General features: G+C 52.0%; 2 protein-coding genes across 2 annotated transcripts; one reads left to right on the top strand and one right to left on the bottom strand.

Annotated features, from left to right (window-relative positions):
* Positions 1–92: 92 nt before the first annotated feature.
* PCNA (proliferating cell nuclear antigen) lies at positions 93–3,194 on the bottom strand. The gene is made up of 6 exons (XM_066567467.1): positions 2,910–3,194; positions 1,999–2,096; positions 1,516–1,583; positions 1,087–1,281; positions 678–801; positions 93–592 (listed from the first exon to the last, which is right to left on the bottom strand). Exons 1-6 carry the CDS (start codon positions 3,128–3,130, stop codon positions 510–512), a joined length of 789 nt encoding a protein of 262 aa, XP_066423564.1. The 5' UTR covers positions 3,131–3,194; the 3' UTR covers positions 93–509.
* Positions 3,195–3,832: 638 nt separating this feature from the next.
* Positions 3,833–24,955, top strand: CDS2 (CDP-diacylglycerol synthase 2). Its single transcript, XM_066567466.1, has 13 exons — positions 3,833–3,911; positions 10,287–10,429; positions 11,242–11,338; positions 12,047–12,144; positions 12,698–12,837; positions 14,281–14,339; positions 15,746–15,828; positions 16,597–16,684; positions 18,108–18,176; positions 19,068–19,220; positions 19,642–19,761; positions 20,324–20,427; positions 21,048–24,955. The coding sequence occupies exons 1-13, from the start codon at positions 3,849–3,851 to the stop codon at positions 21,175–21,177; spliced, it is 1,347 nt and encodes a 448-aa protein (XP_066423563.1). The 5' UTR covers positions 3,833–3,848; the 3' UTR covers positions 21,178–24,955.
* The last annotated feature ends 1,206 nt before the right edge of the window (positions 24,956–26,161 follow it).

The raw sequence follows: 26,161 nt of genomic DNA, 5'->3' as shown, positions 1-26,161 counted from the left end.
AGCTGAACTCTGGGCCTTGACAAGGGAGTCAGGGCACATCACAACAGCTTCAAAAGGATCGATTCACCCACCCACATTTAAACACGACAAACTCCAGAAAATTATATTTTTTATTTTCATTTTCCAAATTTCAATCAGAATATCAGCTTCAAAAATAAATCAAGTAAGGTCACATAAACTCGTGGGATAACAAAACAGCAACCCTAAACTACAGCTCCACAGGGGAAACTCCAGGATACATCTTGACCCATTAAATATTGCCCCTCTTCTCCAACGGCAGCTGAAAGGAGTAAAAAACTTCAACAGCATCCAAGAGATTGTTGGGAGTACAGGAACAGACTAGAAAAACTCAGCTTTCCTATTTCCAATGGTACCAGGATAGCAAAACAGAGAGTTGAAAAATATTTACAAATATATCTACAAGACACGGCTACAGTGCTCCCAGGATGCTCCAAGGCTCTGGAATTGCTCCTCCAGGCAGGAGCAGATGGCCCCCAGTCCTGCTCCAGTTAAGAGCCATCCTGCTGGTCCTCAATCTTGGGGGCCAGGTAGTACTTGAGGTGTCCCATGTCAGCGATCTTGTACTCCACAACTGAGGAGAGAGTGAAAAAAGGTGTTCAGAGGGTTCTACAGCAAACCCAGCCTTAAGCAAGGTGCAGTTCTGCTCAGGCACTCACCCAGGGGAACATCTGCAGACATGCTGAGTGTCACCGTGGGGGACAGGGGGGTGGCTTTGGTGAAGAAGTTGAGGTACCTCAGGGCGAAGGTCAGCTGCACGGGCTCGTTCATCTCTATTGTGACCTGGGTGAGCAGGAGAGGATTGCAGAGAAAGAACAACGCAGAGCCCTGGCACAGCTCAGCCACAGCCACCAGGGCTGCCCCCACCTGCCCAGCTCTGCTGCAGCTCCCAGGGTAACCCTAGAGGGACCCAGGGACCCCATAACCCACAGGGAGCTGTCCCTGCTCGCTGCAGGGTGGCACCCAGTGACCTCCAGAAAGGCCCTTCCCAACCCCAGTTCCAGGATCCCCCCCAGGGCACAGCAGCGGCCCTGCAGGTGAGCCCTGAGCCCTGCAGGCCCCACTCACAGCCTCCTCCTCCTTGTCCACGTTGCTGGTCTGGGACAGTTTGATGTTGCCGTTGCCCAGCTCGCCGTTGGCGGAGAACTTGACGCCGTCCTTGGCGCAGGAGATGACGACGGCGTCGCCGATGTGGCTCAGGTCCCGGCAGATGCGCGCGAACTCGGCCGAGGGCATCTTCACCACGCAGCTGTACTCCTGCTCCTGGGGACAGGCACAGCTGGCAGGGCTGGGAACACCCAGGGACACCCACAGGGACAGCCTGGCAGGGCTGGGCACACCCAGGGACACCCACAGTGCCACCCTGCCAGGGTTGGGCACTCCCAGGGACACCCTGGCAGCCCCAGGGCTGTCCAGCTCCCAAGGCCGTTGTGTTCCAGGATAGGATATGAACCCAGTTCCACACCAGTGCCACCAGTCACCCAAGCTGTTACTTACTGGGATTCCCAGCTGCTCCACATCGAGATCCATCAGCTTCATCTCGTAATCAGAAACCTTCTCCTGGTCTGGGGAAGCAAAGCTCAGTGACACCAAATGGCAGAGTGACAAATGTCAGCAGGACTGCTGCCACTGCCCACTCCCTCCAGGTACAACCACCTCAATAAGGACAGTAAGATTTCCCTCTGTGCCCTTAGGGCTGGAACTCTGGGAATGCCCTAAAAGCCTTTTACAGGCTCGAAGGGTACAGCCAAACTTATCTGTGTGCAGCCTGAAAGAGCCTTCCTCTCACAAAAAAATTGCTTGTAATATTTAGTATTTTATAACTTGATCAAGTTTCAATCTCCAGACTGTTCCAAGAGTCAGGTGTCCCCTCTCATTCCTGCAGGACCCACTGCCATTTCCCTCCCTCCTCCATCCCTGTGGCTCCTGAAGCTGCCTGAACACACCCCAGTAACAAAGGATTTCCCAAATGCCACTCACTGGGTGCCTCGAACACCAGGGCCAGGGTGTCGGCGTTGTCCTCGGCCCGCAGGGTGATGATGTCCTCGTTCCCTGCACACTTCAGGATCTTGGACATGCTGCAGGGGACAAAGAGAGGTCACTCACAGGGCTGGGAGCTGAGAGCAGGAGGGGATGGGATATCACAGTGATCAGGGAAAGGGGGTGTATGGGGAGACCCCCCAGCCTCTCTGGCTGATCTCTTCCAGTGCTTGTTCACCCACAAAGTTCCTCCACATACACGAGGTGGAACCTCCCGTGATCAGCTCCTGCCTGTTCCTCCTGTCCCATGGCTGGATCCATCCTGACCCCTCTCATGGATATTTATACACAGGGATGATTTCCCTCTCTCAGCAGTCTCCTCAGCCTTTCCTCATAACGGACACGCTCCAGGCCCCTCATCTTTGTCCCGCTGCGGGAGCCCCGTGTCTCTGCTCTGCTGCACAACCCAGAGCTGGGCACAGCATTCCAGAAGCGCCTCACAGGGCTGACCAGCGGGGCAGGAAGCACCACCTGCCCAGGGTTCCGCGGGTCCTTTCCAGACAGCGGCAGAGTTTAAAGCTGTCACTGTCACTGCTTCCCCACCCGGGGCCATGGCGGCCAGCGCTGCCTTTTCCCGCCACTTGGCGCCGGCAGTGACGTCACGGCCGCGACGCGCCCCGCGCGCGCCGCGAAAAACGGCGCGAGAGCCGTGAGGGGAATGCGGGGGGAGTGAGAAAGAGAAGGAGTGAGGGAGCTCCGAGCGCCCCCGGGACCCCCTCGCACCTCCGGAGGGCCCCTCGCCCCCACATCTCCCCTCACACCCTTTCTCCCGCAGCCCTGCGCGCCACAGCCCGCCGGGCCTGCTCGGCCGCCCCATGGCAGCGCTCCAGGAGAGCCCGCCGCCGGCTGACCTGGACAGGTTGACGCCCATGGCGATGTTGCGGTCGCAGCGGTAGGTGTCGAAGCCCTCCGATCGCAGTGTGAGCTGCACCAGCGAGACGTGCGAGGAGTCCATGCTCTGCAGGCTGATGCCGCCCGAGCCCAGGTCCCAGCAGGCCTCGGTGATGAGGTCCTTGAGGGCCTCCAGCACTCGCTTGAGCACCGAGCCCTGCACCAGCCGCGCCTCGAACATCTTGGCAGCACCAGTGGGAGCGACACGGACGGAGTCGAAAACGGAACAACTGAAATATAGCGAGGCGGTCCGCCAAGCCCCTTTTATCAACTCTGCCGCTCCGCCCACCGCAGCGCAGCAGCCAATCACCAGCGCCGCTCTCCTCCTTTAGCCCAACCCCCTCCTAGCTCACATACAGCGCCCCGCCGCGCTCCGGCCAATCACAGCTCTGCTGTTCCCTTTAGCCCCGCCCGTTCGCGCGGCGGGGGCCAATCACCGCGCGGGTTACAGAGGCCCGCGTCCTGCCTCGCTGCGCAGCGATGGCGGCAGGGCCCGTTCCCTGCAGCGCCGCCGGTGCCGCACACGGGGCCTGGCCGTACGGACGGCTCGGTGGCGCGCCTCTCCTCGGGCATCGTGTGCTGACCGAAAAGCGGCCATAACACAAACCCGCTTGTCCCTAAAGAAAACTCCTCACGCTCCTCCCAGCGCCCGGGGACCTTCCCGCGCCACACATCATGGCGCCCCCCTCCATCCGGGTACACCTGGGCGCCGCCATGCCTCACCCCAAAGCCCCGCCCCTCGCCAATCCCACGCCTCCCATTGGCCGCCGGCGCCGCGGGCACGCCTGGGCGCGGCCGCCCCCCCTCGCGCTCCGGCCCCGCCCCTCCGGCCCATTGGTGGGCGGCGGTTTTCCCGGTGCGGTGTCGCCCCCTGGCGGCGGCGGCGCGGCGGGTCCGGCATGAGCGAGGCGCGACTGCGGCCCGGGCGCGGCCCCGGCGGGGCCCGAGACCCCCAGGACAAGGTAGGGAGCGGCCCCGGGGGGCCTCAGGGCACGGGGGCCACCGGGAGAACCGGGAAGCACCGGCGGGAGCGGGGACTGCACGCCCTGCGCACTGCACGGTCCCGGCGGCCCGCGGTGAGGCCGCTGCGAGGGCCCCGCGCTCGGGGAGCTCGGCCCGGGCTCGGGGTATTCGGTCCGGGGGAGCAGATCCCGCCCCCGGGGCTGCGAGAGGAGCGGCCCGGGGTGAGGAGGGCTGGGCGTGGAGCGGGTTTGGGCAGGGCTCCGGTGAGGCCAGCGCGGTGCTGCCAGGCTGGGCCCGGGGCATGAACGGCGGGGTAAAAACCTGCCCTAAATCATCCCCAGGGAATAACAGGGGGGTAAAAAACCTGCCTAGGACCCCTAAATCATCCCTAGGGAATGACAGGAGGGTTTAAAACATGCCCTAAATCATCCCCAGGGAATAACAGGGGGTTAAAAACCTGCCTAGGACCCCTAAATCATCCCTAGGGAATGACAGGAGAGTTTAAAACCTGCCCTAAATCTTCCCCTGGGAATAACAGGGGGTTAAAAACCTGGCTAGGACCCCTAAATCATCCCCAGGGAGTGGTGGAGGGTTAAACACCTGCTAGGACCCCCTAAATCATCCCTAGGGAATGACAGGGAGGTTACCAACCTGCCCTTAGGGATCCCCTAAATTATCCCCAGGGAATGATGGGTGTGTGTGTGTGTGTGTGTGTGTGTGTGTGTGTGTGTCCAAACCTGCCTTTAGGAAGAATTTGGGATATCATAAATAATCCCCACGGAATGATGGGGGGTTAAAAACTTGCCCTTAGGGACCCCCTAAATCATCCTGAGGCAATGACAGGGAGGTTACCAACCTGCCCTTAGGGAAGGGTTTGGTGCCTTCTAAATCGTCCCTAAGAAATGACAGGGGTGTTCCAAACCTGCCTTGAGGAAGGGTTTGGGATCTCCTATATCATCCCCAGGGAATGACAGAGGGGTTACAAACTTCCCCTTAGGCAAGAGTTTGGGATCCCCTCAATCATCCCTAAGGAAAACCAGGGAGATTCTAAACCTGCCTTTAGGGAAGAGTTTGGGACCCCCTAAATCATCCCTAGGGAATGACAGGGGGTACAAACCTGCCTTGGGACCCCAAATATCATCCCCAGGGAATGATGGGGTTTTTTTTTTCTAAACCTTAGGAAACCTCAGGGAAGGGTTTGGCACCTCCTAAGCCACCCCAGGGAATTTCCTGCTTTAATGAGGGCTGGCACTGCCTTTCTGCAAAGGGAAAAGTTTCATTTTCAGGCAGGAGAGGCACAGGGAGCAAACCTGGCCCTGTGTCCCTGTGCCATCCCTCCACGCAGCCCTGCGTGCTCAGGGTTGCTCTGTGACTCATCTGTCACCTTTGTCACCTCACGGGAGGAGTGCAGGGTCAGGGGAGCTTTGCAAACAGCGTTGGCAGGCTGGCAGGGAGGAGCAGCTCTGCCTTTAGTGCCCTTGGTTTGGGACAGGCCCGCCAGCCCCCAGCAGCAGCAAATCGATGTTTTCTCCATTAGTGCACGGAGGGTGCAGCTCTGAGCAGCATGGAATCATCAGGCAGGGCACTTCTGCAATTCTAATGCAATTTTAATGTGATTTTAGTGCCAGTTAAACACCCGCTGGGGGCTGTACGGGCAGGTTTGAGGGAACTTCGTGGTGCTGATGTGGTCTGGGACAGAAGTGCTGGCAATTGTCACCCTGGGGTGGCTCCAGCTGTGCACGGGGTGAGACCTTGAGCTCTGTTCATCCCAGCTGGAATTTGCTGTGCAGCAGAAAACCTTCAGGGAGTTTGATATTCCATGTTTGTGTGCTGGGATGGGGAGGATTGGCAGGGCTGGTGCACAACAAATGGGCTGGGCCGAGCTGGGGCTGGGTTCAGCTGTCCCTAAAGGAGCTCACGGGACAATCCTGTGTCCCTAAAGGAGCTCAGAGGACAATCCTGTGTCCCTAAAGGTCACAGGGACAATCCTGTGTCCTAAAGGAGCTCAGAGGACAATCCTGTGTCCCTAAAGGAGCTCAGAGGACAATCCTGTGTCCCTAAAGGTCACAGGGACAATCCTGTGTCCATAAAGGAGCTCAGAGGACAATCCTGTGTTCCTAAAGGTCACAGGGACAATCCTGTGTCTCTAAAGGAGCTCACGGGACAATCCTGTGTCCTAAAGGAGCTCAGAGGACAATCCTGTGTCCCTAAAGGTCACAGGGACAATCCTGTGTCCATAAAGGAGCTCACAGGACAATCCTGTGTCCCTAAAGGAGCTCACAGGGACAATCTTGTGTCCATAAAGGTCACAGGGACAATCCTGTGTCCCTAAAGGAGCTCACAGGGACAATCCTGTGTCCCTAAAGGAGCTCACAGGACAATCCTGTGTCCCTAAAGGAGCTCAGAGGACAATCCTGTGTCCATAAAGAGCTCACAGGACAATCCTGTGTCCCTAAAGGTCACAGGGACAATCCTGTGTCCCTAAAGAGCTCACAGGACAATCCTGTGTCCCTAAAGGAGCTCACAGGGACAATCCTGTGTCCATAAAGGTCACAGGGACAATCCTGTGTCCCTAAAGGAGCTCACAGGACAATCCTGTGTCCCTAAAGAGAACAATCCTGTGTCCCTAAAGGAGCTCACAGGACAATCCTGTGTCCTAAAGGAGCTCAGAGGACAATCCTGTGTCTATAAAGAGCTCACAGGACAATCCTGTGTCCTAAAGGAGCTCAGAGGACAATCCTGTGTCCCTAAAGAGAACAATCCTGTGTCCCTAAAGAGGTCACAGAGAACAATCCTGTGTCCATAAAGGTCACAGGGACAATCCTGTGTCCCTAAAGGAGCTCACAGGACAATCCTGTGTCCCTAAAGAGAACAATCCTGTGTCCCTAAAGGAGCTCAGAGGACAATCCTGTGTCCATAAAGGTCACAGGGACAATCCTGTGTCCCTAAAGAGGACAATCCTGTGTCCCTGAAGGTCACAAGGACAATCCTGTGTCCCTGAAGAGCTCACAGGACAATCCAGTTCTCTCCATCCCCTGTTTCCACGTGCTCTGAGCCTTCTGAAGGGCTGCTCTGCTATTTCCTTCCAGCTGCTGGCCTGGGGTGGCCTTCCTGGAGAGAGGGAACCTCCACCTCGTGCTGCTCCTCGCAAAAACTCGAAACGAGTCGCAGGAGGGGGAAACGAAGCAGTGAAATGTTTGCAGGCAGCAGGAACAGCTCCTCTGGGGGGCTGGATGTGATGTTCTGTCATAGAAACGGCAGAGAATTCCCCAAAATTGTCAAATGCAGCAGAGAATTCCCCAAAACTGCCAGAATTTCCCAAAATTGTCAAATGCAGCAGAGAATTCCCCAAAACTGCCAGAATTTCCCAAAATTGTCAAATGCAGCAGAGAATTTCCCAAAACTGCCAGAATTTCCCAAAGCTGCCAGATGCAACAGAGAATTTCCCAACATTTCCAAGTGCAGCTGCAGGGAGGTTTCCTGTCCCTCAACCCTTGGTATGAGGTAAAATGAGGAGTTTTTCCTCATGAGGGAAAACGAGGGGTTTTTCCTCATTATGAGGGAAAACGAGGGGTTTTTCCTCATTATGAGGGAAAATGAGGAGTTTTTCCTCATTATGAGGAAAAATGAGGGGTTTTTTTCCACATTATGAGGAAAAATGAGTTGGTTTTTTTTTCCTTGTTAAGTTTTGGAAAAATCTGTGTGAGCTCCTTGGGAGCTGAGGGTCAGAAGGCAGCGGCCTTGGCGAGCTGCAGCCTCTCAGTCTTGTCCTTCTGAGGACAAAAATAACCTTTTCCTGCAGGAAGCTCTGGGCTGAGCTGTTTGCTCTCCCCAGGAGCAGCAGATGGAAATGTCTGTGCAGGCTCCAGCTCCACCTCCCTGGGCCCTCCTGATCCTGTGCTTCTGCCCAGAAACGCCCCCAGAAGCACAGAACCCTCCCCAGAACATCCCCAGCTCTGGGAGATGCCCTGGAGGTTGAAGAGGAGAGAGGAATGGGGCAGTTTCCCCAATGTAAATTAGGAATTAAAGCCCTTGGTGGAAAACATTGAGATTTTCGTTACTGACGTTAAAGGGGGGACAGGAATGGAGCAGTTTCCTCCATTTAAATCAGAATTTAAAGCCCTTGGTGGAAAACATTGGGGTTTTCATGACTGAGGTTAAATAGGGGAGAGGAATGTGGCAGTTTCCCCAATGTAAATTAGGAATTAAAGCCCTTGGTGGAAAATATTGGGATTTTCGTTACTGAGGTTAAAGAGGGGACAGGAATGGAGCAGTTTCCTCCATGTAAATTAAGAATTAAAGCCCTTGGTGGAAAGCATTGAGGTTTTCATGACAGGTTAAAGAGGGGACAGGAATGTGGCAGTTTCCCCAATGTAAATTAAGAATTAAAACCCTTGGTGTAAAACATTGGGGTTTTCATGACTGAGGTTAAAGAGGGGACAGGAATGGGGCAGTTTCCCCATGTAAATTAAGAATTAAAGCCCTTGGTGGAAAGCATTGGGGTTTTCATGGCAGAGGCTGCAGGGTCTGTGTTAATTAGGGTAATTGCATTTGCTTTGATCCTGCAGGGGTGAGAGCAGAGGTGCACTTGGTCCCTCCTGTTCCAGCTGTCAGCTCTGCTGCCTGGAAAAGCAGCCCCATTTCCCTTTGCATCATTTATTTTGTAGCATTTTCTGCCACAGCTTTTGGCTAAAACAGTGCCTGGCTCCAAGGAAAGTGCCCCAAAAATGCCATTTTTGGGGCTGATTTCGTGTGCCAGCGCTGGGTGCTGAGCTGGGATCTGTGCTGGGCAGGGGATTTTTGGCAGCGAGAGGGAGCAGGCTGGTTTCCATGGCAGCTGAGATCGTGGATGTTTGTGTGACAGAACCCATCTGAGTGTGAGCAGGAATGTCTCCCCACCCGCTGGAGGGAGGGGAGTTGTTTAAAGAGAGCTCAGACAAAGTCGATTTTCTGTGTATCTTTCTTGCAGGATGGGGAAATATCTGTTGACAAACGTTGCTCAGAGCTGTTGGTTCCGTGAATAGAAAAAAGGAAAAGTGAGCAGGAATCTGGATTTTTCCAGCTCTGCTTCACAGGAGAGGCAGCCCTGGCAGAGATTTGGGGTTTTGCTCTTTCTCCCCATCATGCCTTGTGCAGAAATCAGGGAATTGGGATAAATTCCCAGCCTGATTCTATTCCTGCATTCCTTTTCCCAATATTCTGGAGCTCTGCTCATCCCTGGCAATCACCCCTGACATCCCCCAGGTATTTTTAGTTTCCTCCACCTGACAGAGCCTCCCTGTCCTTGTGTGATTTCAGAGCCTGGCCTGCAGCCACTGACACATCTCAGCTTTACTAAATTAATTTATTAATTATTCCAGGGGGAATAATCACCTTTTCCTGCTTCCAGGGAGGGAGCAGCTCCCGCCCTGCAGAGCTGCAGCAGCCCCAGCTGCAGGCAGCCCGTTTGGTTTGGTTCTTTTGGAGCTCTGCAGACACTGAGCCCTCATGCCCTCGTTGTTTGCAGAGCTGCCAGCGTTTGTCAGCTGGGCTCCCCCTGTGCTGTTCCTGCAGGCTGAGTCACTTCTCAGGGAGTTTGAGAGGCCACGGGCTCTGCCTTGCTGGAGGCTCCCCAGGGAGAGGCTTTTCCTTCCTTCCCTCCCTTCCAGGAGCAGGATGGAGCTGAAATCAGGGGCAAACCGTGGAGCTCTGGGTCAGAGGGAAAAGTGGCCCTGGGAAGGGCCAGGACTGCCCTAAATCCCCTCCCCAGCCCTGGCAAACTGCCCCTGCTGGGTTTTTCCAGCCCCAAGCACAGGACTTAGTGCGTGCAGCAGGGCAGGGAGGGCAGGTATGCCCTGGGGATGCCTGGGCCAGGGTGATAAGCCATCCTCTTCCTCCTCAGCGCACTGGGGATCAGCTCAGGGTTATTTTTAGTGTCCTCAAGCTGCCAGTGCTTCCCAAGTCTGTCTGCAAGCCTGGAGCCTGCCCACTTGGAGACCTTTTTCCTGCTAATTTGGGCAGTGCTGCATTCCCTGAGAGCTGCCTGGGGATTGGGACCTTGTCAGGATTCCTGCTAACAAGGCCTGGAGCACTTGGAGATGGTCATTAGTGAACCTGGAGGCATCTGTGGCTGTGCAGGGCCTGTTCTGTGCCTGCTCTGAGGCTGAGGGACAGCTCAGGATGTTTCTCATGTGTTACCCCCAGGATATTTCCTTCTCCTCCCCCTGTGGTGCAGAGGCAGGGTGCTGCTGAGGGTTGGGGCAGCCCGGGGTGGCTGCTGAGGGTTGGGGCAGCCCGGGGTGGCTGCTGAGGGTTGGGGCAGCCCGGGGTGGCTGCTGAGGGTTGGGGCAGCCCGGGGTGGCTGCTGAGGGTGCTTGGCTCTCTGTGTGCTGCAGGAGTCAGAGTCTGAGAACAGGCTGGATGGAGAGACGGCGTCAGACAGCGAGAGCAAGTCTGAGTTCGGGGGATCCTCCCCAGTGCCCACCTCAGATGACACCCCAGAGGTGCTGAACAGGGCCCTCTCCAACCTGTCCTCGAGGTAAAAACACTTCCTGGGTGTCTGTCTGTCCTGTCCATCCATCCTGTCCTAACACTCCCTGGGTGGGCTCTGTCCATCCCTCCTGTCCATCACTGCCTGAGCAGGGCCCTGTCCATCCCTGTCCATCCATCCCTGTCCATCCCTGTCCATCCATCCCTGTCCATCCATCCCTGTCCATCCATCCCTGTCCGTCCATCCCTGTCCATCCATCCCTGTCCATCCCTGTCCATCCATCCCTGTCCATCCCTGTCCATCCTGTCCATCCATCCCTGTCCATCCATCCCTGTCCATCCATCCCTGTCCATCCCTGTCCATCCCTGTCCATCCTTGTCCATCCCTGTCCGTCCATCCCTGTCCATCCCTGTCCATCCCTGTCCATCCTGTCCATCCCTCCTGTCCATCACTGCCTGAGCAGGGCCCTCTCCATCCTCCTGAGGTTTCCCAGCAGGGAGGCAGTGAGGGTCCCACAGCCAGGGGCCATGTCCTGGTGCAGAGCCGTGTGGGGAGGGGGAGTGGTTCCCATTTCATGGGAATTCACCCTGCAGCTGGTCCAAGGGCTGGGGAAGCTGCAGAGCAGGAGCAGGGGCTGCCCTGGCCCACCTCAGTGCCCTGGGGGTGCTCAGCTCTGCAGCCAGTGAGGCTGAGCTGCAGCTGCTGCAGCCAGGCTCTATCAGCACCTCGAGCTCTCTGTGCAGCACTGAGAGGAAATGTGGGGTTTGCAGGGCTGGCTTTCCTTCCTGTGCACACAGAGTTTGTTGGGCTGCTTTGCTCTGCCTTGCCTTCCTCTGATGTTTTCCTTCTCTCTGGCCCAGATGGAAGAACTGGTGGGTGAGAGGGATCCTGACGCTGGCCATGATCACCTTCTTCTTCATCATCATCTATCTGGGCCCCATGGTCCTGATGACAATAGTGAGTGCTGCAGGGACGTGTCCTGGCCTTCCCTGCAGCAGGGGGAGCCTGGGGGCAGCTCCAGCCTCGTGGCCAGAGATCCTGGGTTCCTCTGCCACGGGGGAAACCTGGGGGGAACCTGCTGGTCAGGGCTTGGAACTCGCACAAGGGGGTGTGCAGAGGGGAGGGGAGGGAGAAACAGCATCCCAGGAGGGCCTGGGAGGGAGAAACAGCATCCCAGGTGAGACTGGGAGGGAGAAACAGCATCCCAGGAGGGACTGGGAGGGAGAAACAGCATCCCAGGAGGGACTGGGAGGGAGAAACAGCATCCCAGGAGGGACTGGGAGGGAGAAACGGCATCCCAGGAGGGCCTGGGAGGGAGAAACAGCATCCCAGGAGGGCCTGGGAGGGAGAAACGGCATCCCAGGAGGGACTGGGAGGGAAAAACTCCATCCTGAGCTTCCCTTGGGAGGGAAAAATGCCATCCTGAGCTTTCCAGATGGGGTTGGAAGGGAAAAATGGGATTTGGAGGCAGAAATGCCACCCAGATGGGACTGGGAGGGAAAAACTCCACCCAGAGTTTCCCAGGTGGGCCTGGGAGCCTTCTGCAGGGCTGGTGGAGCTGCTGGGGGAGCTGGGGCTGTGCAGGTGCCAGGGGCTCTGTTCCTGTCTCCTGGAGGGCAGGGGTGTTGCCCCAGGGGTTCCATGCCTGCTGTCCTTGCCGTGCAGGTGATGTGTGTGCAGATCAAATGCTTCCATGAGATCATCACCATCGGCTACAACGTCTACCACTCCTACGACCTGCCCTGGTTCAGGACGCTCAGCTGGTGAGTGAGGGCACCCACCTGGGCTCCCACCTGGGCTCTCATTGGGGCACCCACCTGGGCTCTCATTGGGGCTCCCACCTGGGCTCTCAGCTGGGCTCTCACTGGGGCACCCACCTGGGCACCCACCTGGGCACTCATTGGGGCTCCCACCTGGGCTCTCAGCTGGGCTCTCACTGGGGCACCCACCTGGGCACCCACCTGGGCTCTCACTGGGGCACCCACCTGGGCACCCACCTGGGCTCTCACTGGGGCACCCACCTGGGCACCCACCTGGGCTCTCATTGGGGCTCCCACCTGGGCACCCACCTGGGCTCTCACTGGGGCACCCACCTGGGCACCCACCTGGGCTCTCATTGGGGCTCCCACCTGGGCTCTCAGCTGGCCAGGCAGTTCCAGTGTGTGTGAATTATTTCCCCCAGCTGTGTGTAAATTAAATTATTGCCCCCCCTGCCCAGGTACTTTTTGCTGTGGGTGAATTATTCTCCCCAGCTGTGTATAAATTAAATTATTCTCCCCAGCTGTGTGTAAATTAAATTATTTCTCCCCCTCCCAGGTATTTCCTGCTGTGTGTGAATTATTTCTTCTACGGGGAGACAGTGACCGATTATTTCTTCACGCTGGTGCAGAGGGAGGAGCCGCTGAGGATCCTCAGCAAATACCATCGCTTCATCTCCTTCGCCCTCTACCTCACAGGTGGGCACGCCTGGGCTGGCACCTGAGCACACCTGGGCACACCTGGGAACGCCTGGGCTGGCACCTGAGCACACCTGGGCACACCTGGGCTGGGCACGCCTGGGCTGGGCACGCCTGGGCTGGGCTGGGCACACCTGGGCACACCTGGGCTGGCACCTGAGCACACCTGGGCACGCCTGGGCACACCTGGGCACACCAGGGTGGGCTGGGCACACCTGGGCATACCTGGGTGGGCTGGGCACACCTGGGCTGGGCACACCTGAGCACACCTGGGCACACCTGGGCACGCCTGGGCTGGCACCTGAGCACACCTGAGCACACCTGGGCTGGCACCTGGGCACACCTGAGCACACCTGGGCACACCTGGGCTGGCACCTGGGCACACCTGAGCACACCTGGGCATGCCTGGGCACACCTGGGCTGGGCACGCCTGGGCTGGCACCTGAGCACACCTGAGCACACCTGGGCTGGGCACGCCTGGGCTGGCACCTGGGCACACCTGGGCTGGGCACGCCTGGGCACGCCTGGGCACACCAGGGTGGGCTGGGCACACCTGGGCTGGCACCTGGGCACACCTGGGTGGGCTGGGCACACCTGGGCACATCTGGGCTGGGGGGGAAATCTGCCCACAGTGCAGGAAATCTCCTCTGCTCCCCAGGCATGCTGGAAGTTATAAATCTTTCTGTAATAGTGGGAAATCTTTACAATGAGGGGAAAACCCTAAAATCTTCATATCTTCTTTATGTATTTAGTATGTATATGTATAGACATACTAAATATATAAAGAATTATGTATAGTTATATATATTTATATATAATATTTATTTATATATTTATTATATATTTATATATAAATATATAAAGAATTATGTATAGTTGTTATTTTATTTAAATATAAATAATAATTTACTTAAAAATATATCTTACATTTAAAAAATAGAAAAATATATATCTATATATAATATATATTAATAGGTTTTTATTTTTATTTAAATATAAAATAATATTTTACTTAAATATATGTTTTATATTTCAAAAATAAAAAATATATAATATTTATTTTTATTTTATTTTTATTTAAACATAAAATACCTATTTAAATATATATTTTAAAAAATATAGGTGTATATTATATCGACTTATATATTCATTTAAATATAAAATAATATTTTATTAAAACATATATTTTATTTAAAATATATAATATATATTATGTATAAGTATTTATAGTATGTACTTATTAATTTATTTAAATACAAAATAACATTTTACTTGAAAATATATTTTTATGAAAAAAACCCATGATAATATATATAAAAATGATCTACAATGCAGTGTTATTTTATTCCCCAGCAGCTGTGCAGGGTGGTGGCCCACAGGCTGTGTCCTGAGGTGCTGCCCAGCAGGAGTTTGGGCTCTGACTGTGCCCCTGTCTCTCCCCAGGGTTCTGCATGTTCGTGCTGAGCCTGGTGAAGAAGCACTACCGCCTGCAGTTCTACATGGTGAGCTCCAGGTGCAGGGGCTGCAGGGGGAGCCCGGCCTCTGCTGGGGCTAGGATTCACGTTTTGGTGGGGTTAAACTCAGGGTCTGGTGGGGTTAAAGTTCAGGTTTTACTGGGGTTAAATTCAGGGTCTGATGGGGTTAAAATTCAGGTTTTACTGGGGTTACATTCAGGGTCTGATGGGGTTAAAATTCAGGTTTTACTGGGGTTAAATTCAGGGCCTGGTAAGGTTAAAATTCAGGTTTTACTGGGGTTAAATTCAGGGTCTGATGGGGTTAAAATTCAGGTTTTACTGGGGTTAAATTCAGGGTCTGATGGGGTTAAAATTCAGGTTTTACTGGGGTTAAATTCAGGGTCTGATGGGGTTAAAATTCAGGTTTTACTGGGGTTAAATTCAGGGTCTGGTGGGGTTAAAATTCAGGTTTTACTGGGGTTAAATTCAGGGTCTGATGGGGTTAAAATTCAGGTTTTACTGGGGTTAAATTCAGGGTCTGATGGGGTTAAAATTCAGGTTTTACTGGGGTTAAATTCAGGGTCTGATGGGGTTAAAATTCAGGTTTTACTGGGGTTAAAGTTCAGGGCCTGGTGAGGTTAAAATTCATGGTTTGGTGAGGTTAAAATTCATGGTTTGGTGAGGTTAAAATTCATGGTTTGGTGAGGTTAACTTCAGGACCTGCTGAGGCTGAACTTGGGGTCTGGTGAGGCTGAATTTGGGGTTTGGTGAGGCTGAATTTGGGGTTTGCTGAGGCTGAATTTGGGGTTTAGTGAGGCTGAATTTGGGGTTTGGTGAGGTTGAATTTGGGGTTTGCTGAGGCTGAATTTGGGGTCTGCTGAGGCTGAATTTGGGGTTTGCTGAGGCTGTATTTGGGGTTTGCTGAGGCTGAATTTGGGGTCTGCTGAGGCTGAATTTGGGGTCTGGTGAGGCTGAATTTGGGGTCTGCTGAGGCTGAATTTGGGGTCTGGTGAGGCTGAATTTGGGGTTTGCTGAGGCTGAATTTGGGGTTTAGTGAGGCTGAATTTGGGGTCTGCTGAGGCTGAATTTGGGGTCTGGTGAGGCTGAATTTGGGGTCTGGTGAGGTTGAATTTGGGGTTTGCTGAGGCTGAATTTGGGGTTTGCTGAGGCTGAATTTGGGGTCTGCTGAGGCTGAATTTGGGGTTTGCTGAGGCTGAATTTGGGGTTTGCTGAGGCTGAATTTGGGGTCTGCTGAGGCTGAATTTGGGGTTCAATGGGGCAGTCAAACCCAACCTTCCTGCTCAGATCTTCCTCCAGCACTGAGATGTTCTTGGGGGATCCCAGGCCAGAATAACTCAGCACAAGGGATCCTGTGCTGTTTCTCTGGCTGATTACCAAACCACAGGTAATTAATAAATTCCTGAGCTCTGTGAGGGTGCTCTCCTCTCTTGCAGTTTGGCTGGACCCATGTGACGCTGCTGATCGTGGTCACCCAGTCCCACCTCATCATCCACAACCTGTTTGAAGGGATGATCTGGTGAGTTTGCCCTGGTTTGGGTTGTGCAGCCTGAAAAATCTGGGTTTTCATAGAATCCCTCTGTATATAGTAAATAAATAGTAATTATTAACTATGTATCAATAATCAATAAGTTAATAAATAAGAAATGAATTAAATTAATTTGGTAATATCAATATTAATCAAATGAAATAATTAATTATATAAAGAATGTGTTGATTTATTAATAATTCTTATCAATAATTATTAATTATATTAATGATTCTATTTAATTAATTATTTTTATACTCAATTTTAATTAATTAAAAGAATAAATAATAATAGAAACAATGTAAATAATTGCTTTTTATTAATTAACTTACTGACAAATTAATTATTGAGTTAAATGAATCTTTTTACTCTAGCCCTAATAAATTTAATCTATTTTTTAATCGATACAGGTTTTTGATCTGTTAACTTTTATTACACAATGCCACTATTACTTCTAACACCAATCACTTACATTTTTCTCTACATATTCTTATCACAATGCATCTTTCACAATTCTAATTCTCTAAAACACTCAATCTTTTTGCAAAACTACATTTTAAAACTTATCAAAGCTTACTCCTGGTTCAATCTCTCTCTCAACCACGTCATCTCTATTCTAGAACTTCAGTCCGTACTTAACTTAAAAATACAGAATAAATATTTGAATTTCATGTTTATTTTAAATTTTACTGATTGTTATGAATTCTTAAAACCACTGAGAATAACGAGGGGCTCTGTGCAAACCCTGCTGGCCCCCAGGTTCATCGTGCCCATCTCCTGTGTGATCTGCAACGACATCATGGCCTACATGTTCGGCTTCTTCTTCGGCCGCACGCCGCTCATCAAGGTTTGGGGGCAGAGATGGGGATTGGGGGGCAAAAATGGGGATTGGGGGCAGAAATGGGGATTGGGGGCAGAAATGGGGATTGGGGGCAGAAATGGGGATTGGGGGCAGAAATGGGGATTGGGGGGCAAAAATGGGGATTGGGGGCAGAAATGGGGATTTGGGGCAGAAATGGGGATTGGGGGCAGAAATGGGGATTGGGGGGCAGAAATGGGGATTGGGGGGGCAAAAATGGGGATTGGGGGGGCAGCGATGGGGATTGGGGGCAGAGATGGGGATTGGGGGGCAGAGATGGGGATTGGGGGGCAGAGATGGGGATTGGGGGCAGAGATGGGGATTGGGGGCAGAAATGGGGATTGGGGGCAGAAATGGGGATTGGGGGCAGAGATGGGGATTGGGGGCAGAAATGGGGATTGGGGGCAGAAATGGGGATTGGGGGGGCAGAAATGGGGATTGGGGGCAGAGATGGGGATTGGGGGGCAGAAATGGGGATTGGGGGCAGAGATGGGGATTGGGGCAGAAATGGGGATTGGGGGGCAGAAATGGGGATTGGGAGCAGAAATGGGGATTGGGGGCAGAGATGGGGATTGGGGGGCAGAAATGGGGATTGGGGGTCAGAAATGGCGATTGGGGGGCAGAGATGGGGACTGGGGGCAGAGATGGGGATTGGGGCCAGAAATGGGGATTTGGGGCAGAAATGGGGATTGGGGGCAGAGATGGGGATTGGGGCCAGAAATGGGGATTTGGGGCAGAAATGGGGATTGGGGGCAGAAATGGGGATTTGGGCTCCTTGTGGCTCCCCCAGCTCTGCTCTGGGGCCTCTGTGGGGCTGAAGCAAGTCTCCAAATTAAACCTGCATCCCACTCTTTGAGGCTGAAATTTAATTTAATTTAATTTATCTTAATTTAATTTAATTTTGTTGAATTTTATTGGATTTTATTTAATGTAATTGAATTTTATTGAATTTAATTTAATGGAATTTAATTTAATGGAATTTAATTTCAATTCAATTCAATAAAATTCAATTCAATTCAATAAAATTCAATTCAATAAAATTCAATTCAATTTATTTTATTTTACTGAATTTTATTTACTTCAATTGAATTTAATTGACTTTTATAATTATTTTTTAGTGGGGATAAGCAGGGTTTTACTGTTATGGGATTTTATTTTCATGGGAACTTACTCGAACAACTTAGCTAGAGCAGTAATGCCTGAACTGTGTTTTACAACAGAGTTTTACCTTTTTTTAATACATTTTTACCTGTGTGTGCCACCCAACCATGGCTGAGCCATTTCACACTGAGGTGTTGGGGTCACCTTCTGACCAAACTCCTTTGTGTGGCCTCAGCAGCTCACAGGTGAGGAAGTATCAATCATTTGAACGTTTTTTAATATATTTTTATTTCTCTGCTCTCTCCGGCAGCTCTCCCCAAAGAAGACCTGGGAGGGTTTTATCGGAGGATTTTTTTCCACTGTTCTCTTTGGGTTGCTGGTGAGTGCCCATGGTGGAGCCTCCTCCGCTGCAGCTTTCCCTTCTTAGGGTGTTGTGTTAAAAATGCACTCAGGCTTGAGGCTCTGTCAGCTGTTTCACCTTTGTGGTGCTGCCAGGGTTTGAATCTCTGAGCTCTCTCACAGCTTCTCAGGGCTTCCTGGGACAGCTCTGTCTCTCTGTCCAGGGGATATGTGATTACCACAATTAATCTCCTTAATGAGCCCGGGAGAGCCTGTGGCAGTCACATTTTCTGGAAGAATCCCTCTGCCCAGGATTTCTCTCCTGGGAAGCTGAGAAGCCTCAGAGCAAAAGGAAAGCAATAATTTCCTCATTGCTTCTCCTGTGGTTGCTGCTTTGGTTGGAGGCTGTTTATCCAACAGGTGATTGTTCATTGGTTTCATGGGATTTATTTTGATTTATTGGCCAGTCAGGGTCAAGCTGTGTGGAGGCTCTGGAAAGAGTCAGAGTTTTCATTCTTATCACAGAATAATGGGGTTGGAAGAGACCTCTGAGATCATCCAGTCCAACCTGTGCCCCAAGACCTCAGCCAGACTCTAGCACCCAGTGCCATGTCCCGTGGTGTTTTAAACACACCCAGAGATGGTGATTGCACCACCTCCCTGGGCAGAGCATTCCAGTGCTTTATTATTCTTTTTAGCCTTCTCTAAGTATCCTTTCTCTGTTCTTTAGTACAGTTTAGTATAGCATTCTTTATACAACATAGCAACATAAAATAATGAATCAGCCTTCAGAGAACATGGAGTCAGATCCATCGTTCCCACAAATACAAGAAGAGCTCTTCCCTCTCCCTCCCCTCCTTGCACAGCCTTTCTTTCCCCTGACAAACCCCTGAGGAAACCACAACTGTGCTTTTTCCCTCTTTCCCTGGAGCTGTCCTACGTGATGTCGGGGTACCGCTGCTTCACCTGCCCCGTGGAGTTCAACAACGACACCAACAGCTTCACCGTGGACTGCGAGCCCTCCGAGCTCTTCCAGCTGCAGGAGTACAACATCCCTGGGCTGCTGCACTCCGTGCTGGGCTGGGTAGGGCTGCTCTGCTCCCCGCCTCTGCTTGGGGCTGGGAGCACCCCGGGAGGGGCAGGGCCGTGCTCTGTGGGGTCACAGCAAAGGGGAGGGCAGGCGTGTTTGGAGATCCCAAAGGAATGATCCCAGATCTGCTGGGACATGACCCCAGTTCCAGAGATCCCAAAGGAATGATCCCAGATCTGCTGGGACATGACCCCAGTTCCAGAGATCCCAGATCTGCTGGGACATGAGCCCACCTGAAAGCGCCCTGAGCTCCAGCCTGGGGGCAGGGATCAGGGCAGGCACTGCAGGGGCAGGGAGCAGGGCAGGCTCTGAAGGTGCAGGGAGCAGGGCAGGCACTGCAGGGGCAGGGATCAGGGCAGGCTCTGAAGGTGCTCTGTGTATTTTTTTGTGTGTTTGTTTGTGTGTTTGTGAGCAGAGGACCGTGAGGATGTACCCCTTCCAGATCCACAGCATCGCCCTGTCCACCTTCGCCTCCCTCATCGGGCCCTTCGGAGGCTTCTTCGCCAGCGGCTTCAAGAGGGCCTTCAAAATCAAGGTGAGCATGGAGGTTTTGGGGAGGTCACTGAGGTTTTGGGGAGGTCACTGAGGTTTTGGGGAGGTGACCCAAAGTGGGTGCTGCTCCTCAAGGCAATCCCAGAGCTCCAGGGAAGGGAGGTTTGCTCAGACACAGAGAAAATGCTGGAGCAGGATTTGGATTTTTGACCAAAAGGGAAGAGACCTTGAGGTTGTAACTGTGATATTCCAAACCCTGCTGTGGTGCAGGTGGGGGCAGGAAGAGCCAGGCAGGAAATTTTGCAATCTGAGGTTTCCCTTGGTGCCTTGCAGGCCGGTTTCACATACAAACAGCCTGTGCTCAGTTCGGATGCCTTGAAAGGCAGGGCAGGGTGGCAGCAGACAAACATTTTAAACATTTCCCTTCCCTGACCTTTGAGCCGAGCCCCGCTGCCCCTCAGGCTCCAGCAGCTCCATAAAGGAGAAACTTCCAGAAGCAGGGAGACATTAAACCAAATTTCCTTGGTGTGGCTCTGGAACTGGGGCAGGGCTGAGTGGGGTGTGCGGGGACACCAGGGCTCAGTGCCACCCCTCTGCCCTGGCAGGACTTTGCCAACACCATCCCAGGCCACGGGGGCATCATGGATCGCTTCGACTGCCAGTACCTGATGGCCACCTTTGTCAACGTCTACATTGCCAGCTTCATCAGGTAACAGGGCCATTGCACGCCTCAGGAAGGCTGATCCAGCTCTCTGTTCTTTTGTTTTTATTAGAAACCCATTGTGTTTATAGGCAGCTGTGATACACACACACCTCACTGGTCCTGTGCTTAAAGCACTGAAACCTGGCAGGGTTTCCTTGGAGGGTTTTTTCTGCTGTTCTCTTTGTGTTGGGCACTTTGGGTGAGTGCCCATCGTGGGGGTTCCTCCACTGCAGCTTTCCCTTCACAGGAGCCAGTGTTCTGTTAAAAAATGCAGTCAGGTTGGAATTTCTGTCAGATATTTCACCTTTTCTTGCTGCCCAGGTTTGAATCTCTGTCAGATATTTCACCTTTTCTTGCTGCCCAGGTTTGAATCTCTGTCAGATATTTCATCTTTTCTTGCTGCCCAGGTTTGAATCTCTGTCAGATGTTAAATTTTCCTGCTGCCCTGAATTTCTTTCAGATATTTCACCTTTTTTTGCTGCCCAGGTTTTGAATCTCTCTCAGAGAAATACCTGAGAGAGATTCAAACCCTGTCAGCATAAAAAGGCTCCCAGGGGGCTGGAGAGCACAGCAATGAACATTCTGCTGGAATTGCAGCCTTTGCTGACCCTGATTTTGTGTTCCAGGGGCCCCAACCCCAGCAAACTGATCCAGCAGTTCCTGACCCTGAGGCCAGAGCAGCAGCTGCACATCTTCAACACCCTCAAAGCTCACCTGGTGGACAGGGGAGTGCTGGCCAGCCTGGAGGACGCATAGGCAGGAGCCTGGAGCAGGACTGAGAGCACACAGGCCTCCTCCAGGGAGTTCCCTGGTTTAAGACAATAACAAGGCCTCATTTCACTGTAACTTTTTCTTCCTTTCTTGGTAAATGTTGGCATTTGTGGTTTATTTTATTTTATTTTTTTCTAAATAATATATTTATAGAGCTTTGGTTCAAACGAGCAAATGTGGGGTTTGTAGCTGAGGAGGAGGTGAGGGGTGGGTGGAGCAGGAGTGTTCAAACTGCTCTGAGCCTCCTGCTCAGGGGGCAGCTCTGGGACCCTCCTCGTGTGCTGGGGGTGCTGGGGAATCGTCCCAGGGCAGATTCCTGCCCGTGGGAGTCTCCTTGCACAGGGGAGAGGATCCTGTGTGAGCCCATTCCCCCTGCAGCTGCTCTCACTGCTGCTCCTGCAGTGCCTCTCACATTCCCTCCCTTCTGTCCTGGCAAATCAGATTTTTGTGGCCACTCCGAGCAGGAGCAGGCTGGGCACAGGGAGTGGCAGCTTCAGATTCCCCCAGAACCCGTGGAAGCAAACGAGATTTAAAGAGCAGTGAAGTTTCATTGAGCAATTCCTGCCAGGTGAGAACAACTTTTAAACACCTCGGTTTGTTTCCCCCATTCAATAACCTTTAGAAACCTTTAATTCAATAACCTTTAGAAACCTTTAATTCAATAACCTTTAGAAACCACACTTCTTCATTTCTCCAAGCTTGGAAAGCCCACACTGGGGTGTGTGAAGGAGCCTGGGAGCAGTGTCCAGGCAGTTTCCTTGCTGCAGCTGGGGGTTTTGTGTTCTTTCAGGGATCATGTCTGTTTGTTACTTGAGTTGTAGAAGTCGTGCTGCTGAGTTTACCAAGGTCTGTGTTGCATTTCAGTCTGGGTTCATTTCTCTGCAGGCTTCTGTCCTGCTTTGCTCACTGAATCTTGTCAGAAGTAGTTTGTACTTTATAGCTGCAGGTTTTATGAAGTACCTTCCTTTATTTTGTCATACTTTTTTATTATTTAAAAACGAGAGAGCCCTAAAGATTGTAAAACTTTCCTTTTATTTTTTTTTTTTTTGTTACCAGATAGTGAAAATATCCCCATTTACCCCTCGTGCAAACACGAGGGGACTCTGATTTTCCTTCTTTCCATAGTTTGTGCATGGGAGAGAGAAACTTTACCTTGTTTTAGCCCAGGGAACAAGTGACAGGGAGAGCTCATGCAGAAATAATAAATACATTGGAGTTTTCAAGCAGTTGCTGCCACAAACCTTCAGCCACACATGAGCCCCTGCACCTGCTTGGCATCAACAGAGAACCAACCACCTGAAAATGCCCCAAGTTCAGAGCTTTTCCCACGCTGAGTGTGTGTAAATACACAGCAGAGGTGCAGCCCCTCTCCTGCACGCCTGTGGGCTGTGCTGGGCTCTGCTCCCTGGGCAGGTGTTGGATGCAAAGCACAGGAGGCTCTGCTCAGTTGCTCAATTTCTGCTGCCCTGGGCACTCCAGGACTGGCTTTGGTGTTCATACCCATTTCTCCTGGTTGTGATTTCTCCTGTGCTTGCTCCCTAACAGCTGCAATTAGGTTTTATTTCTTTTCTGTCCATGGAGCAGGTGTTGGTGCAAGCCCCTGACACAGAAACTGCAGAGGATTACAGAGGTGCTCCCACCTTGCCCAGGGCAATATTTGGGCTGTGTTTAGCGTGGGGCAGTGCCAGGGGGGCTGGGGCTGCCTGGGTGCTCCTGCCCTTTGCCCAAATGCCCAGGCAGAAGCGCCAGTGTTGATAAATATCCCCAAGCTGTGCTCTGTCCTTAGTGAGAAATCCCCGGTGGGTTTTTAGTCTCCTGCTCGTCTGCTTTAACCCTTTAGTTCCTCTCCTGCTGTGAGCAGCAGGGCAGAGCTTTGCTGGGGCAGGGCTGTCAGTGCTGCCTGTGGGCACTGGAGGGCAAAGCAGCTCCAGGGAGCAGCTGAGGGAGCAGCAGCAGCAGCTCTGCCTGGGCTGGCCTGCCAGGATGGCCTGGTCAGAAATGAATTCTGTGATGAGAAATGGCCTGGTCAGAAATGAATTCTGTGACGAAAAATGTCCTGATCAAAAGTGAATTCTGTGATGAGAAATGTCTTGATCAGAAATTAATTCCCTGATCAGAACTGCCCTGATCAGAAAATGTCCTGATTAGAAAATTCTCTGATTAGAAAATTCTGACTAGAAAATTCCCTGATCAGAAAATTCCCTGATCAGAAAATTCCCTGATCAGACAATTCCCTGATCAGGCAATACCCTGATTAGAAAATGCCCTGATCAGAAATTCCCTGATCAGAAATTCCCTGACCAGTTTTATTCCTGCCCCTCCCTGCAAACCCGGGCTGCTCCTCACGGGCAGAGCTGCCTGGGGAGGGTTTCCTGTATGGGAAAAATCCCTTAGAAGCCATTGAAGGGTGGGAACAGTGGAGGCAGGGATGGAGCTGGGGTTTGGGGCTGTCTGCAGGTCGTGCAGCCGAGCTGACAGGGCTGGGGGGCTGAGTGGGACCCTGGGTTTGGGATGGAGGGGGGATTAAATCTTGTCCCTCCTCCTTTGCCATGGGCAGGGAACGTCCTGCAGGTGTGATCTGGGATGGGGATTTGGGAAGCATGGAAGCTGCTGGCCTGGCCCTGGCTGTTGCTGCTGCCCAGGGATGTGCAGGAGCCCTGCAGGGCCCTGGGGACGCTGAACTTGAGGAATGTGGGGACAAAGTGACCTCAGGGGTGGGGTCTGCAGGGCTGGGGCTCAGCCTGGCACAGGAAAAGGTTCAGAGCAGGGAAGGTGCAAAGGTTCAGAGCAGGGCAGGGCAGCTGCTGCCAGCTGGGAGGAGGGGACAGGAGCCCCTGTCAAGGTCCCAGGTGTGGAGCCACCAGCCAGGGAGGGGCAGTGCCCGTGGGGATGGCACACTGGGCACCCCCAGGTGTTTTTTGGGTTTGGACACGGGTTTGACCCAAGGCTGGGCCAGGCCTGGGGACATCTGGGTGGGAATTTTGCTTTTCCCTGCCTGGTTGTAGCCCAGGTGGGGCTGGCCCTGCTCAGGAAGGCACCAGACCTGGGATCAGCCTGGGTTAAACAGAGTTAGCAGGGTGAAACGGGATTCCCAGGGTGAAACAGAATTCCCAGGGTTAAATAGAGTTAGGAGGGTGAAACAGGATTCCCAGGGTGAAACTGAATTACCAAGGTGAAACTGAGTTACGAGGGTGAAACTGAGTTACGAGGGTGAAACAGGATTCCCAGGGTAAACAGAATTCCTGGAGTTAAACAGAATTCCTGGAGTTAAACAGGATTCCCTGGGTTAAACAGAACTCCCTGGGTCCAGCAGTGCCCCTGAGCTGAGGAGCAGCTCTCGAGGGGAGCTGAGGTCCTGCAGCATCCCCCGGAGCTGGGCTGTGCCATCCCAGTGTCCCCTCCATGGAATGTCCCCTCCAGGGAGTGTCCCCTGTGTCCCCTGTGTGCAGGCAGCGCCCAGGCCCGGCTGGGGGGCCCTGCCCTGTCCCCCTGCCCTGGCTGGGTGCTGGTGGCCCCTCCTGGGGACAGCTCTGTCCCCAAGGCCCCGTGGCAGCCCCGGTGGCAGCTCTGTGCTCCTGTGCAGCCCCTGCTCTCCAGCCCTGGCTGTTCTTTCTCTGTGCTTTGGTTTTGGTTCCAGTTCTAGCTGCACACGTAGAGTTGCCTTCCTTTGACCGAATGTTCGAATGTGAAATATTGTATATTTTAAAGTATTTACCCTATTTATATACTGTATGTTACTGTTAAATAAATATAAATTCCATTACCTGGGGGGACTTTCATTCAGTGCCGTGGGTGCGCCGTGATTTCCAAACTCACATTCCCTATTCCCTGCCCTGTGCTCTCCTTCCTGAGGGATTTCCTGGAGAAAAAATAGTCAGCAATATTCAATATTTGGCAATATTCAATATTCAGCAATATTCACTATTCGGCAATATTCAATATTCAGCAATATTCACTATTCTGGAAAAATGCAGATTCACCCTGCTTTCCCCACATCCTGTGCCAATTTATTCTGCATTTTTAGACCTGGAAAAATGCAGATTTCCAGAGGCAATCCTGCTGTTCTCCTTGCCCAGGCTGGGGCTCCCGGGGTGTCCCAGGGCAGGTTTGGGGTGCCTGGGCTGAGCTCTGTGGGGTGACCCAGCCTGGGCTGAGCTCTGAGCTCTGCTGGGCCCAGCCTGGGCTGAGCCCAGGGCTCAGGCAGAGTTTCCGTTCAGGCCTCGTGACATCCTGCCCGTGACACAGCTGAGAAAGGGCTGCTCCAGAGCCTGGCTGAGGGAAAAGGGAGCAAAACATGCAGCCCCTTCAGCTGTCTGCAGAGTTCTAATTGAAATTGAAAAATTAAAAAATAAAAATTAAATTTAGGATGAAGATAAAAATAAAAATTTAAAAATGAAAACAAAAATTCAAATTAAAAAGTAAAATTAAATTTAAAATTAAAACAAAAAAATGAAAATTAAAATTTAAAAATGAAACCAAAAATTCAAATTAAAAAAAAAAGTAAAATTAAATTGAAAATGAAAATAAAAATAAAAACATTTAAATTAAACACTTTAAAAAATTAAAATTTTAATTTAAATTTAAAACATTTAAATTAAACTTACATGTTTCAAACTTAAATTTAAAATTTAAATAAAACACTTTAAAATGAAAAATTAAAATTAAATTGAAAATTAAAATTAAAATATTAAAATTGAAACAAAACATTAAAGTTAAACAATTTAAAAAAATATTAAAATTCAAAAGGAACTAGAGGTGCCCAAGTGCCCATCCACGCCCATGGCCAGGCTGGATCGCCCTGGGACAGTGGAAGGTGTCCCCCCATGGCAGGGGTGGCCCTGGGTGGGCTCTGAGCTCCCTCCCAACCCACTCCACATCTCCAGCACCCCTTGGTGCTCACCCCTCTGGTTTCCATGTCCTTTCCTCCCCGTTCCATCCCCATTTGGCTGCAAAGGAAAAGCCAAACCCA

The sequence above is a fragment of the Molothrus aeneus genome, chromosome 29 (genome assembly GCF_037042795.1).
Source record: "Molothrus aeneus isolate 106 chromosome 29, BPBGC_Maene_1.0, whole genome shotgun sequence".
NCBI lineage: Eukaryota > Metazoa > Chordata > Aves > Passeriformes > Icteridae > Molothrus > Molothrus aeneus.
Note: the sequence above shows the minus strand (reverse complement) of the source record. Positions and strands in the feature narration are given on the sequence as shown.